The sequence below is a fragment of the Centroberyx affinis genome, unplaced genomic scaffold, assembly GCF_046629955.1.
Source record: "Centroberyx affinis isolate AG114_WGS23_722 - 3 ecotype Tasmania unplaced genomic scaffold, CSIRO-AGI_Caff_v1 ptg001774l_1, whole genome shotgun sequence".
Taxonomy (NCBI): Eukaryota; Metazoa; Chordata; class Actinopteri; order Beryciformes; family Berycidae; genus Centroberyx; species Centroberyx affinis.
Genome location: NW_027280167.1, coordinates 145464 through 157991, shown reverse-complemented (window position 1 = coordinate 157991; position 12528 = coordinate 145464). Strand labels below are relative to the sequence as shown.

Sequence of the window (12528 nt, the reverse complement as noted above, 5' to 3'; positions counted from 1 at the left end):
CACATGAACAAATGAGGAAATATGTCTCCATCTGAAATGAACGGTTGAGCTGTGTCCAAACCCTGAAAAAAAATCCCTGAAAAATCCTACAACCCACCCTGTGATTAATATATAAGCTTCTGCTCTCCCGCATTCAAACGGATACGACTGCAGGGAGAGGAATGGAGCGGAGGATCAGATCGCACCGCTGCCAGGCCGAAGCAGCCGAGCCAGAGAGCAGCTTACCTCTCGCTGTCCTCTCTCACTCTCTCCAGCTCCCGCTCTCTCTCCAGCCTCCTCTGGGCCTCTCCCTCCAGCTTCTCTCTCTCCATCCTCATCTCACTCTCTCGCTCCTCCAGCTGGGCTTTGCCTTCCAGGAGCTCCGCGTACCTTGGGATCGCAAACACAATATTACCCCTGCAAATATGTATGACTTTAAATGCATGAGTGTGCGAGGGGGAAGAGGAACTGTGTGTGTGTGTGTGAGTGTTTGAAGGGTGCAGTGAATGTGTGTGTGTGTGTGTGTTCTTATATTTCTATCCTTATGAGATCCAAATGTCTGATTCTCACTTGTAAAGGGGGCTAGGTTTAGGGCTTGGGTTTAGGGTTAAAGTTCCTAACATTAGAGGATTAGGTTTAGGTTAACACCAGTTCACAACAGTTCGCAGGTTTGCCCCGCCTCCAAACTGTGGCTATTGGTGGAAAACTGGTCTTGTACTTCCTGTATTCCTGTATTCCCTGACTGGACAATGAATAAACCTGAGACTAGCTACTGTTTGGTCGAGTGGTTAGTAGGATAACTGATTAAATATTAATATTTAGAGCATTATATTACAATAAGTAAACAATTCTACAAACTCAAAGAGATGTAAGGGATGAAGCTTGGCATGACAGTCATGCGCGTCAGCTGATCCAAACAAACATCACATTTCAACACTTCCAACTCCTCACTCCTTACTAATCAATATACTGCGATTGTATGGCTCTGTGGGCTTGTCTGTTGAATATATATATATATGTTCAATATCTCAGTATGTGTCTGCTGGGTTCTGTTCTCTATACACTGTGGGGGTTTGATTGTGCTCCCTGTGGATTCTTCAGTATGCTGCTGTGATTCATACTGGGAGCAGAATCTGTACTGCCAAACACAACTGGAGCAATAAATGGTTCTGATCTGAGTGTTCCTGACTGAATTAAGGTTAGTTTAGGATTGGGACTTGGGTTTAGGGTTTAAGGGATAGTTAAAGGAGAGAGAGAGAACAAGTATAGGAATGGTGTGCATGCGTGTGTGTGTGTACCTGGCCTCCAGCTCCCTGTGCTGGGCCTCCACACTGCGGTTGCTGCTCCTCAGCTGAGAGTGTTTCTCCAGCAGCTCCTCTAGCTCCGCCTCCTGCCGCTGCTGCAGCGCCGTCATTCGCTCCTGGTCCCGTCTCAGCGCCTCCATCCTGGCCGATGACTCGTCCCGCTCCCGCGCCCACACCTTGGACTCCGCCTCCAGGGCGGCGCAGCGGGCCTCGCTCTCACTGCAGCGCGCCAGCACCGCTGCATGCTGGGAGCTCACTGACGCTTGCTCCACCTGATGCAGAAGCGAGATATTCACTCATGTGACTACATAAGCCTGTTGTTTGATACATGCACACACACACAATCGCAATAGATGTAACCTGTAACAATTTGTCTGGTATTGTCTGGATGACCCTGATGAAGGCCACAAGCCCAAACGCGTTGGTCTAACAATAAAGTTGTTCTATACCAGTGATTCTCAACCTTTTTCATATCAAGGACCCCTAATTTAGTCCACATTAGGGCCACGGACCCCCATTTGATGAGGTTTTGTCTCTCTGACCCAAATCTGACAATATATTTTATTGCTAGATATGATTTTGTCCAGAATTTCATGACTATCTGTATTGTAGGTAGAGAGATAACAGTGAAACTATGATCAAAACAGTCATTCTTCTGCATTCTCTAATTATGTTCACTTCTTGTAAATGAAATAATGGTGAAGTTTAACAATTTATCAATTTGCTGGGGACCCCCTGGAACCCCCTCAGGGACCCCTGGTGGTCCCCGGACCCCTTGTTGAGAACCACTGTTCTATACTACAAGTGTTACTGGAGTTTTGACCTTTTTAGACCTTTTTCCCTTCTCCATGCACCTTGGAAGTAGGTGAAGTTGTGCCAGAAACCCCTACTCTGCTTCTACAATTTGTCTGGTAAACAGAAATGCTCCTAGACACTTTGTCCAATATGAGAAAACCCTAGTTTGTGTGCTCAGTCACCTGTAGCTGGGTGTTGAGTGTCTGCAGCTTGGTGCAGGAGTCCTGCAGGCTGAGGGAGTGGCGGCGCAGTGCCTCCAGCTGCTCCTTCAGGTGCTCGCACGCCTCCTGGGACCGGGCCAGCCGGGACGACAAGGCCTCCTGCCCCGCCACCGCCGCCGCCTTCTGTGAGCGAGAATCAACAGGGAGGGGAGGGGGAGGGGGAGGATGAGGGGGGAGGCAGATGGTGAGAGATGTAAAAAATACACGCTTTCATCCGAACCACCTTAAGGACAGAACACATGATCTCCTTCGGCGTCACACACACACCGCTCAAAATTTCCACGGAGCCGCTGCGCTCAAACTTGAGATAATTTGAACTTTGACCCAGTTTGCGGCTGACCTTTCAAAGCGCTTCCAGTCAGATTACAGCTTTATGTGACATTTGCTTCGATGTACAAAGACGGAGTGAACGGACGGATGAAACTCACCTTGTTCCCAGAACTGTACCATATAACATCAGAGTTGAAAATAAATTCTCCTAGTCAACATCAATGTTCTCTGTTGACACATTTTATACTTTTATACACATCTTTGCGTGAGCATTGAACCAATCAGCCAATTCATTACACATCCATTCATGAGACAGTGTGCACTGATAAGAAAAGGATGAGGTAACAATATTGGGTGGGTGAGTATTGAGCTGGGTAGATTAAAGCTCATACAAATAATATCATGTTTTGCAAAATTGCTGAGTCTATAAAATACCCTTAAAGGATTCTATGAGGAGACGATTTAGCGTCACCTAATGTTTTTCTATCCCCTCCTCCCTGCTACCATACACACCTCCATGATGATGTATCAACAAGCCTGCCTTCACCTTACTCAGCCATGACTACAGTGCGGAACACTCATCATGTGTGGGCGCCCTTACAGTAACGCAAGCGCTTACATTTTTAGCATGGGTGGCCCGAGGGGGAATTGAACCCGCTAACCCTGGCAGTGTTAATGCAAGGCTATACCCATTGAGCAGCACACTGAATGAAACCCCTGACCTTGGCAGTGTGCGAGCGTCACCCTTTACAAGTTGATGTTTGAGTTTATGTGTGGGTCTGAGAGAGAGAGAGAGGGAGACAGAGAGAGAGAGAGAGGGAGAGAGATAAGGGAGATTAACAGTAGCCGAGGTGACATTATAAAAACTGATGAGCAGAGATAAAGCAGCAGTTCTGAAAATAGAGTGCGGCACTTGGGAAGCGGTGTGCTAGGATGACTTGGTGGTTGTCAAGCATCCCTACAGCAAGCATTTCAACATAATATAGATTATCTCCCTCGCACAAGAGTTCTCGCACGGAATCACACAGACACTCACACAGATACACAGAGATTGAAAAGTACACACATATACACACACAATATATATTCACACACACACACACACACACAGGTACACACCTCTCTCTCCAGCTCTATCAGCCTCTCACTCAGCAGCCTCTCTGCCTCCGCTGTGGCATCATCAGGAGTCCCGGAAAGGTCATGACCTTTGCCGTCTTCCACGGGTTGATCCAGGGTCGGCGTCCCCTGTGCGTGCGTCTGGGAAGTGTGTGTTTTGTCCGAGCGGTCTGACTCAGAGACGCCGTCCGCCTCCGGACTTCCCCTTCTCTTTTCCGACCGAAGGAGACATTCGCTTTTCTTCAGGCTCTGGGAGAGAGACTCGATTCTCTCCTGCGATTGGTCGAGGGAATCCGCCGCCGCCTTCAGTTCGGCCTCGGCTGTTTCTAGTCTCTGGCTCAGGCGTTCCGCTTCGCTGGACAGAGCCTGAGAACGCGCCTGCTCTTTGGATAGGTCCTGATAAGAGATGGGAGCAACAATGTGTTCAAACAGTGGAAGTTGTTTAGGAGGGTGCAGAGATAGTGCTAAATAAAAAGGTGATAAACAGTCAGTTATCATCAAACTCATTTGTCTCTTTTCCGTAAAAAAAAACCCTACCTTTATATAATCTTTCGTTTGATGCTATGCTATACACTATGAATACATGTCTTAAAGAAAAATGTCAGCTTAAAAAAGGTAAACTCTATTCTGCAAATAAACTAGGTAAACTGAGTTTAGGTGAGTTTACCCTCCACTGCATCCCTGTATTGGAAGGGCGCTTATACCTTCACCCACTGACGAAGACACACACACATACACACACACACACACACACACACACACACACACACACACACACACACACCTGTGACAGTGAGCTGATCTTGGCCTGGGCGTCTGTGTATTGCTCCTTCAGCTGGCGCTTATCCTCCTCCAAACCGGCCAATCGATTGCCGAGCTCCTTCTCCAGGTCCTGCAGTCGAGAGCAGAGCTCCTGGGACTGGGACAGCTGCTGACACACACGTCTACACACACACCGAGAGCGAGACGGGTCCAACACACAGGGCGCATGAGGTTAGAGTTGGCTATACACATGAATGCACCTGCAGCCGAGTAGCTCTCTCTGAAGCCTTGTAAAGCTATCTGCCTTGGCCGGGGATGAGCGGTAGTTGTGTGTGTGTGTGTGTGTGTGTGTGTGTGTACCTGTGCTCGGTATCCAGAGCCCTTGCCCTCTGGTTGCTGTGCTCCAGGGCGAGGGTCGTGCTCTCCACCTGCTGCCTCAGTCTGGCCGCCTCCCTCTCCCTCTGCCTCCCTTCCTTCCGTTGGCCCTCCAGCTCCGACTGACACGCCTCCTTCTCCTGCTCCAATCGCGAGGCCTCCAGCAGCGCCTGGTCCCGCCCCCGGGCCAGCGTTTCGGCCTCCAGGCCGGCCTCACGGAGCTCCGCCTCCAGCTCCTCCTCCCGCCGACGAGAAGTGTCCAAACTCCGGCCCTGCCGTTCCAGCTCCGCCCTGAGGGTCTGGGTGGTCAGCTCCAATTGGTCACCCTGGGAAAGGAGGCGGAGTTACATCTGCTGTAGGTGGTGGGTGACGAGTTTGAGATTAAAAGGGAAATTAGTACGATTTGTACTGCCCCATGGCACAAAATGACCATAATTAATCTGTGGGGGGTTGATAAGGTTGTTGATCAATGCCAGTAACTCAACCATTACTTGGCATTACAGTCGCTGAGATTTCTGGCTTTAAAAACTCACTTTCCAGCCTGCACTCTCTTTTGGAACAAAAACTCCCCACACACTGGAGCTTCATGACCCTGATAATCCCCCCACCTACTCACATTTTCAATTGCTCAGCAACAGAAGATGGTGCTACAAGCAAGCAACCGGCATCGCAACACATTTCAGCTACTTTCGCAAGACAAAAAAGCAAATGACAAAGCAGTGTTATTATTCCAGTACTGTGCATGGTGATACATTACCTCTTCACTAGACATTTCTGTTGGATCTCTGCTCTAATTAGCTTACTCATTTGAAAATGTGACTTAATAGTTTGTGCCAATTACAAACCACCATAGCTCAAGGGGACAGGAGGAGAATTGACTGTGCCAGAGACTAGATTTAGTATGGGTATGTACTATATGTACTATAGTATAATTATAAGGTATATAGTTCTGTCAATGTTGTTGCAATTCCTAATGGTCACCAATAGAGGTCAATAAAGGTCATAGATTACTTAGTGCCCCTTTAACATGCAATCCCTCCATAATTAGCATTTTTGCGATCACACTAATTCAATTCAACCAATCCAGGCAATATTGCACAAATTACTACTAATTTTTCTGCATGAAATAGCCAAATCAACAGAGCGATTGTTATTTTTCAGGCAATCATCCCCATTTTTCTCTTTTGTCCAATTCTCTTTTGTCTAATCAACCCACACAACAACTCATTATGTCTACCTGAGTCTTCTTCTGCTACAACTAACAAGTCCGCAGTGGAGCTCCAGAGGGAGGAGGACGAGGATGAAGATGAGTTGTAGTTTCATATGTGAGTTTTATTCACCCCTACAGGTCGAAGAAGAAGAGTGTACTTTGTTTTTCCTTTAACACGCACTGTTATAGTTCCCATTAATCCTGAGCCTTTGCTTTTCACACTGTGCTCACACTGTGGAAACACAGTCTAGCTCAAACATAAATGGGCATTTAAAAAAAAAATTCAGTTTTATAATCAAGAAACATATTTAAATGAATTGATTTTATTAGGTGCTTACTGCGCTGATGTTGAAAGTATAATTTGTGAAGACTGAAAACAGTATTTTCCTTTGTTGTAAATTTGAGGGGGAAAAAAAGGTGAGCACTAGAACATTTCCAGTAGTTTCTGTGATATGCGCTATGCTTATTATCACAAGAAGGGATTTTATTTGACTCTTTTTCAATGGGAGGTAGTCATAAATCTTTTTTTGATATCTATTTAGTGCCACTTTAGTACTGTTCTTTTGCTCGCAATTTGTCCCAATTCAATTTTTTGAGAAAAGACAAACAATCAGGCAATAATTACAAACAAACTAAATTCTGGAGGGACTGAACAAGTGTGAAGGCTGGTCAATTGATGTTTTTCCTTAGCGTTGCCTGAAGAGAGATGCACTGAATAAGTTGTTTTAACATGGGTGATGCCATCCACTCCACCTCTCCACCCCAACTAACCTGCTGAAGCACTAAAAACTTAACCTGTGATCTCTTCTGTGTGTGTGCGAGTGTCTTCTCAGTATCTCAATATCCCGCTTCAAAATGGACTCCTCCACTCAATACTGGGTGCATGAAAACACAGTTTTTCACTTCAGGCTGTCAAATCCACCTCCTGCCAAATAATTTCTCCAAAGTAACAATGTAATTAGGTTTCAGCTATAAATATTGGAGACGGTGAAAGGAATTCATTTGATAGGTCCGACCCCTATCCAATGATTTACCAAGTAATTATTTTAACCGATTACAAAATAATAGGATTCTGTCATCTGGGTTTATTTTACATTTAAAAAAAAAATCTCCTCCCCTCCGCTTGGTCTCTAACATTTCTTTTCTCTCTCTATCTTCCCCTAAGTAAAATGACATCTCTTTTGGTCACAAAAATGTCTGGTGTTACAGCAGTCACTGGGCCGTGTCTGTGTCTGTGTCTGTGTCTGTGTGTGTGTGTGTGTGTGTGTGTGTGTCCTCTCAGACCTTGCGCTGGGCGGTGCGCAGGGCGTCCACGGTGCTGCGGAGCGTGTCCCTGTCCCTCTCCAGCGCGGCCCTCTCCCCCTCCAGGGTGGCGATGACCGCCGCCTGCATCCTCTGGAGCTCCGCCTGGCTCCGCAGGCGACACAGCTCCTCCTCCATGGCCAGGCCCTCCGACTGAAGAACCTAACGCACCCAGGGGAGAGAAAACGGTCGGCCACTTCCTTCAGCCACGCAGCTGTCCATCTATACTACACACACACACACACACAGGCGTCCCTATGTGAACCCGTCTGTCCATTCATGGGGGAGTGAACATTCCCTTTAAAACATTTTGAATAGATGTATCCATTTATCCATCTACAGAGTATTCAGCATAATTACAGCTCATCCGTCCCTTTAACCAGCCGTCCATCATCTCCATACTTCTATTAGCACTTTCATTCATCCACAGATTTAACCACTCATCTATCCCTGCATCTCCCTCCCCCTCCCTCCATCCCTCCCTCCATCCATACCTCTATCTGTCTGCGGGCCTCTCCCAGAGTCTCGGCAGCCTTCCTCAGCCTCTGCAGCTCGGCCTCCAGCAGCACCAGCCTCTGCTCCGCCTCCCAGGCTCTTCTGCTCTGCTCTCCCAGCTTGGAGCGCAGGTCCTGGGCCGCCGCCGCCTGCCGGTCGGCCTCCGCCTGCGCCTCCTGGAGCCGGCCGCTCAGAAGCTCCACCTCGGGACGGGACAGCATACACGCGTCCCGGTCCGTAGCCGTCCTCTCCGCCTCCTCCTCCTCGCCGCCTTCCCTCTGCTTTTGGATCTCCAAGCTCGCTTCTTTTTCGGAGTCGTCTTCCGCAGCCTGTCCTTTCCTGAGCTCGCCTTCCTTCCGCTGTTTCTCTCTGTGTTTCTCTTTCTGCCCTCCTTCCGCCTCTCCCCTCTCTTTGGATTGGAGCCCCTCTTCGCTTGGTTCTTCTTTTCCTCCTCGGAGGTGGAGAACCTCCTCGCCGACCCCCGCTTCCCTCCGGGCGCCGATGACTTCCCCTCCTCTCTCCCTCTCCTCCGTCCTCCTCACCGTTCCTTCCCCCTCTCCCCTGGAGGATTCGGAGCCCTGGACGCCTCTCTCCCCCCTCTGCTCCTCTCTCTCTGGCCTCTTCCCTCCTTCCTCCCTCCTCTCCTCCTCGATGTGTTGCAGTTTGGTCGTCAGCAGTTCCAGGCGTTGCTTCAAAGTGCCGTTTTCATTCTTCAAGTTTTGAAACTGAGAAAATGAGAAACAGGTACGTGGTAAAGGGAGTGAATAGGTCTGATGAAACTTTAATGCTTTGAATCTCTAGTCTTTGCCCACATTTTTGCTTTTCTTTTTTCCTTTTCAAAATGTATTGAACCTGAATGCCCCAAAGAGATGAAGTTCTAAAATGCATTATGAGTGAGAAGACAGGAGGGGGAAATGAGTCTTTGTAGCAACCCTATAATAGTTTGACTTGGGCCTGAAAATTTGTGCCTAGCCTGACATAAACCCCAAGAATTACTCTCCAAATCCAAACCGTGCATTGGGATAAAATATCTTGAGTACCCAACCCCAAATAAAGTCTAAAATTTCAAATTTATAGCTTACAGCTATAAATTGTTAATAACAGTATTTTTAGCAATAGTTTTTAACCCAAGTCTGACCAAACCCAAGTCTGAATACTTTAGATAGATCCAAAGTAAGAAGACTGACCTTTTAGTAATAAAATGTTATTATTAGTGGTTTTAATTATATAGCCTGTACATTTTAAAACTGAATTATCATTAATTTAATATAGCTGATAATTTAGCCAGGTTTATTTTTGTTACTATTTCAGGTAAACAACCATGTATTCACCTGCTGAGCGTTGAGTTTTAGTTATACAGTCTCCCATCGCCCACCACCTTCACTCCCTATGAAAACAGGCAAACTATTCCCTGGTAGTTCAAACAGTATGTTATTTTTGTATCATATTTCTTAATTATTACCAATCTCCCACACACAACTGCCAGGCTTCACGGCACATCATGTACGATTACTTCGCATGTCGCTTTATAGCTGCTACAAGTTCTCATTTCCTCACTTTTGAGATAATGCTGGTACGCCTACTATCACTCAACACAGTGTATGCTAAAGCGTTAGCGTGGATCACCGAAGCGAGCGACCGCCATGTGTCATCCATGTGTCCCCCTACCGGGGACACATGGATGATTTTTGGGGTCTGTGTTCTCATCACTAACGGGCCAATTCCTCTAAAAGTGAGAAACTGACTCACACCTGGTTGAATTCAGGTATAATTGCCAACCTCTCCTGCGGTTTCCTTTCAGCTCACCTCCCTGAGTGTGTTCTGATGCTCCGTCTCCAGGCAGGCCAGCTCATCCTTTGCATCTGGTGAGTCAGCCTGCAGCGAGAGGTGATGGACGGTTAGCCCCTCCAACTGTTGCATCCTGTTTCATTTTCATCTATCTATGAGCTCAGACAGCGGGGAGCTAGATGTCTGACTCAGTGACGCCAGGTGGACATGCAAGCTAGGCGTTGGACTCGGCCTACAGGATATTATAATTACTGGTGATCTCACCAAAATTCATGACTGAGGTGGTTTCTCCAGCCAAGACATGAGGATCATACACATTAGAATATACAGAAACATTTCCTAGGCTCAGAATGGCTGTAATCATCCCCTCTTTGAGTTCTTTCGGTCACTGATCCCTCCAATACCATTTAATCAGTCTGCTGTTAATTCCGATGACTTCCTTTGACCTTTAACCTTCAACCCGTGCGATAAACTGTTACGGATTGGTTCTGCGAGCCGTGACCTTTGACCTCTGAACCCCCGCACCCTGACCTCCTGCCGGGCCTGCAGCTCCTCCAGTCGCCGCCTCAGCTCCGCGTTCTCCTGCTCCGCTCCCAGCAGCCTCAGCGTCGACGCCTCGCCGACCTCCACGCTCAGCGGCTTCAGATCTGAGCGCGAGGGAGGGGGAAAGAGAGAGAAAAGACAAAAGGGAGGAGGAGGAGGGGGAGAAAGGAGGGGGGGAACGGAGAAGGAAATAGGAGACGGAGAGAAATGGATACATGAAGAGGTTCGCTCCATTATTGTTGATTGAGAGCCTGCGGGCCAGTATTACCTCAAACATATTTTCTCTTATCAGTTAATTAAAACCTCTTAAAAGGACAAGGGGCGGACAGGCAGGTGCACTGACCAATCGCGTCGCTCGGCTCCTCGTCGGACTCCGCTTCTGATTGGTGGAACCGGCTGTGAACCGCAGCGGCAGGAGTGGGACCGCCGCCACCGCTGCTGCTGCTGTGCCTCAGGTCCGCCTCCAGGCTCATGTTCATTTCCAGCAGCTCATCAACCCTCTGCCTCTCGGTGTCCCGCTCCTACACACACACACACACACACACACACAGGCATATAAATTACAAGCAACACAGATTTCATGGCACACACACACATAAATATTCTATTTTACATGCAATGTAACTGCTATGACAAACACATACATGTGCAATACACACACACACACACACACAAGGCAACAGTGCCTCAACTCCCATTTTATGAAAGGTGGGTATTTCTTACACAGCGGGCAGTGAGAATTCTTCCATACATATTCAGTGGTACGTACCTTCTCTACACACACACGCACTCACACACACACACACATACACACACAAACCCACACATAATACACACACACACAACCAACAACACCCACAAATGTAGACAAACACATACGCAAACACACAAGCATTCAAATAGGCTACCGCACTCAAAAATATACACACAAACAAAAGCACAAAGATATTCAAAAACAAACACACGTACACAAACACACAAGCATACAAATACACACACACACACACACACACACACAAATACACACACAAACACATACAAACAAAGACACACACAAACACACGAGCATGCAAATACACACACACACACACACACACATATTCCTCCACCCACCGCTTCCAGGTCTATGATTGCCTGGCGCAGCAGAAGATTGTCCCTCTCCAGCTCCCTTAGCGAGGAGCAACGCGCCCGTGCGTCCGCCAGCTGTTGCTCCAGGAGCGCCTTGGTCTCCTGCAGCGCCGCGCACAGCTGCTGCTGCTCCTGCAGGGGGCGCCGCGCGCAGAGAGGGAACATGCAATTACGGGACAGTCAAGTAAATTACAAGTGCGGCCGTCGTCATGTAAATCGGTCTTTAGATGGGGGGGAAATTTGAGGTGGAGCTCAGCGGGGGGGGGAACCTCCGAACCCCGCGCTCGCAGAAAAAAATCACATCATTAATTTATTTGTCCTTCTTTCCTCCTCGAGCACTGAAATTCATATTCACCAGCAACACAAACAAATCAGTATTTCTCTGGGACTGCATTCTGGTCTATTGAGGCTACAGTCGGTGGAGAAATCGGAAACTCTGGCTCTTCTATAATGGATTTCTCCCTGTATGGTTGTTGAACGTCTCTTGGCACAAAATGGCGGCTCCTAGAAAGAAGCCCTCGCTCTTTGAGTCTGAGGGACTGATACCGAAACCTCATGTTTACCGCTCATGTTTTAGAGAGCTGAAAAAGAATTCGGCTATTAAACTTCATTTAAGCTGCGCTGGAAATATCTCAATGTGACATCATGCTGTCTACATTTGGCCAGTTATCAGGGGGAATAAAACCAAACAACACAATGGGCCCAGAAATAAGGTAAGGTGCATCACCAATAGCTGTTAAAGTGTGTTTTTTATCTCTGAATTTAAACATTCAGCGGTGGCTCTTTATGCTTTATGCCACGCCCTATGACAGTTCACTATGTATTTGCGAACATTCATTATTATCACTTCATAAAGCCAGATATGAGACAAGTTCATCCTGCAGCCTAAAGTGGCTTGTCACACGGACGCACAGCGCAGGAAGAATGAATCAAACAAGACGGAAAAGGTGACAGTGAGGACACTGTGAGGCATTTTACAAGGATATGGGCACATTTCCTGCCTCAGAACGGTTACTACCACAGAATAAATCTCATTTGGGTGTAAAAGCTCCAATAACCGAAGCCATCCTCCTGCTCTTTGTCAATGGAGCAGCTCCAGGCTGTAAATCCTGATGACATCACACAATATAATGGTATTCTCTGGCTTTGACTTTAGAGTCGTTCGTACTCACTTTTGATTGAAACTCTCACGACCGTGTGAGTGAATATGACTTTTTGAAATTAAGTGGTGCTTCTAGTT

The 12528-nt window shown here is 47.4% G+C and overlaps 1 protein-coding gene across 1 annotated transcript in view; it reads right to left on the bottom strand.

The window, feature by feature from the left end:
* Window positions 1-12528, bottom strand: part of ccdc88b (coiled-coil domain containing 88B) — a 32219-nt gene that overhangs the window by 8161 nt on the left and 11530 nt on the right. Inside the window, exons 11-22 of the mRNA XM_071529182.1 lie at window positions 11274-11420; window positions 10504-10681; window positions 10149-10264; window positions 9636-9704; window positions 7829-8554; window positions 7317-7496; window positions 4808-5148; window positions 4470-4629; window positions 3689-4081; window positions 2261-2422; window positions 1278-1555; window positions 226-369 (exon numbers count right to left, since the gene is read on the bottom strand). Coding sequence (XP_071385283.1) covers window positions 226-369; window positions 1278-1555; window positions 2261-2422; window positions 3689-4081; window positions 4470-4629; window positions 4808-5148; window positions 7317-7496; window positions 7829-8554; window positions 9636-9704; window positions 10149-10264; window positions 10504-10681; window positions 11274-11420 — 2894 coding nt within the window. The remainder of the gene's footprint in view (window positions 1-225; window positions 370-1277; window positions 1556-2260; window positions 2423-3688; window positions 4082-4469; window positions 4630-4807; window positions 5149-7316; window positions 7497-7828; window positions 8555-9635; window positions 9705-10148; window positions 10265-10503; window positions 10682-11273; window positions 11421-12528) is intronic.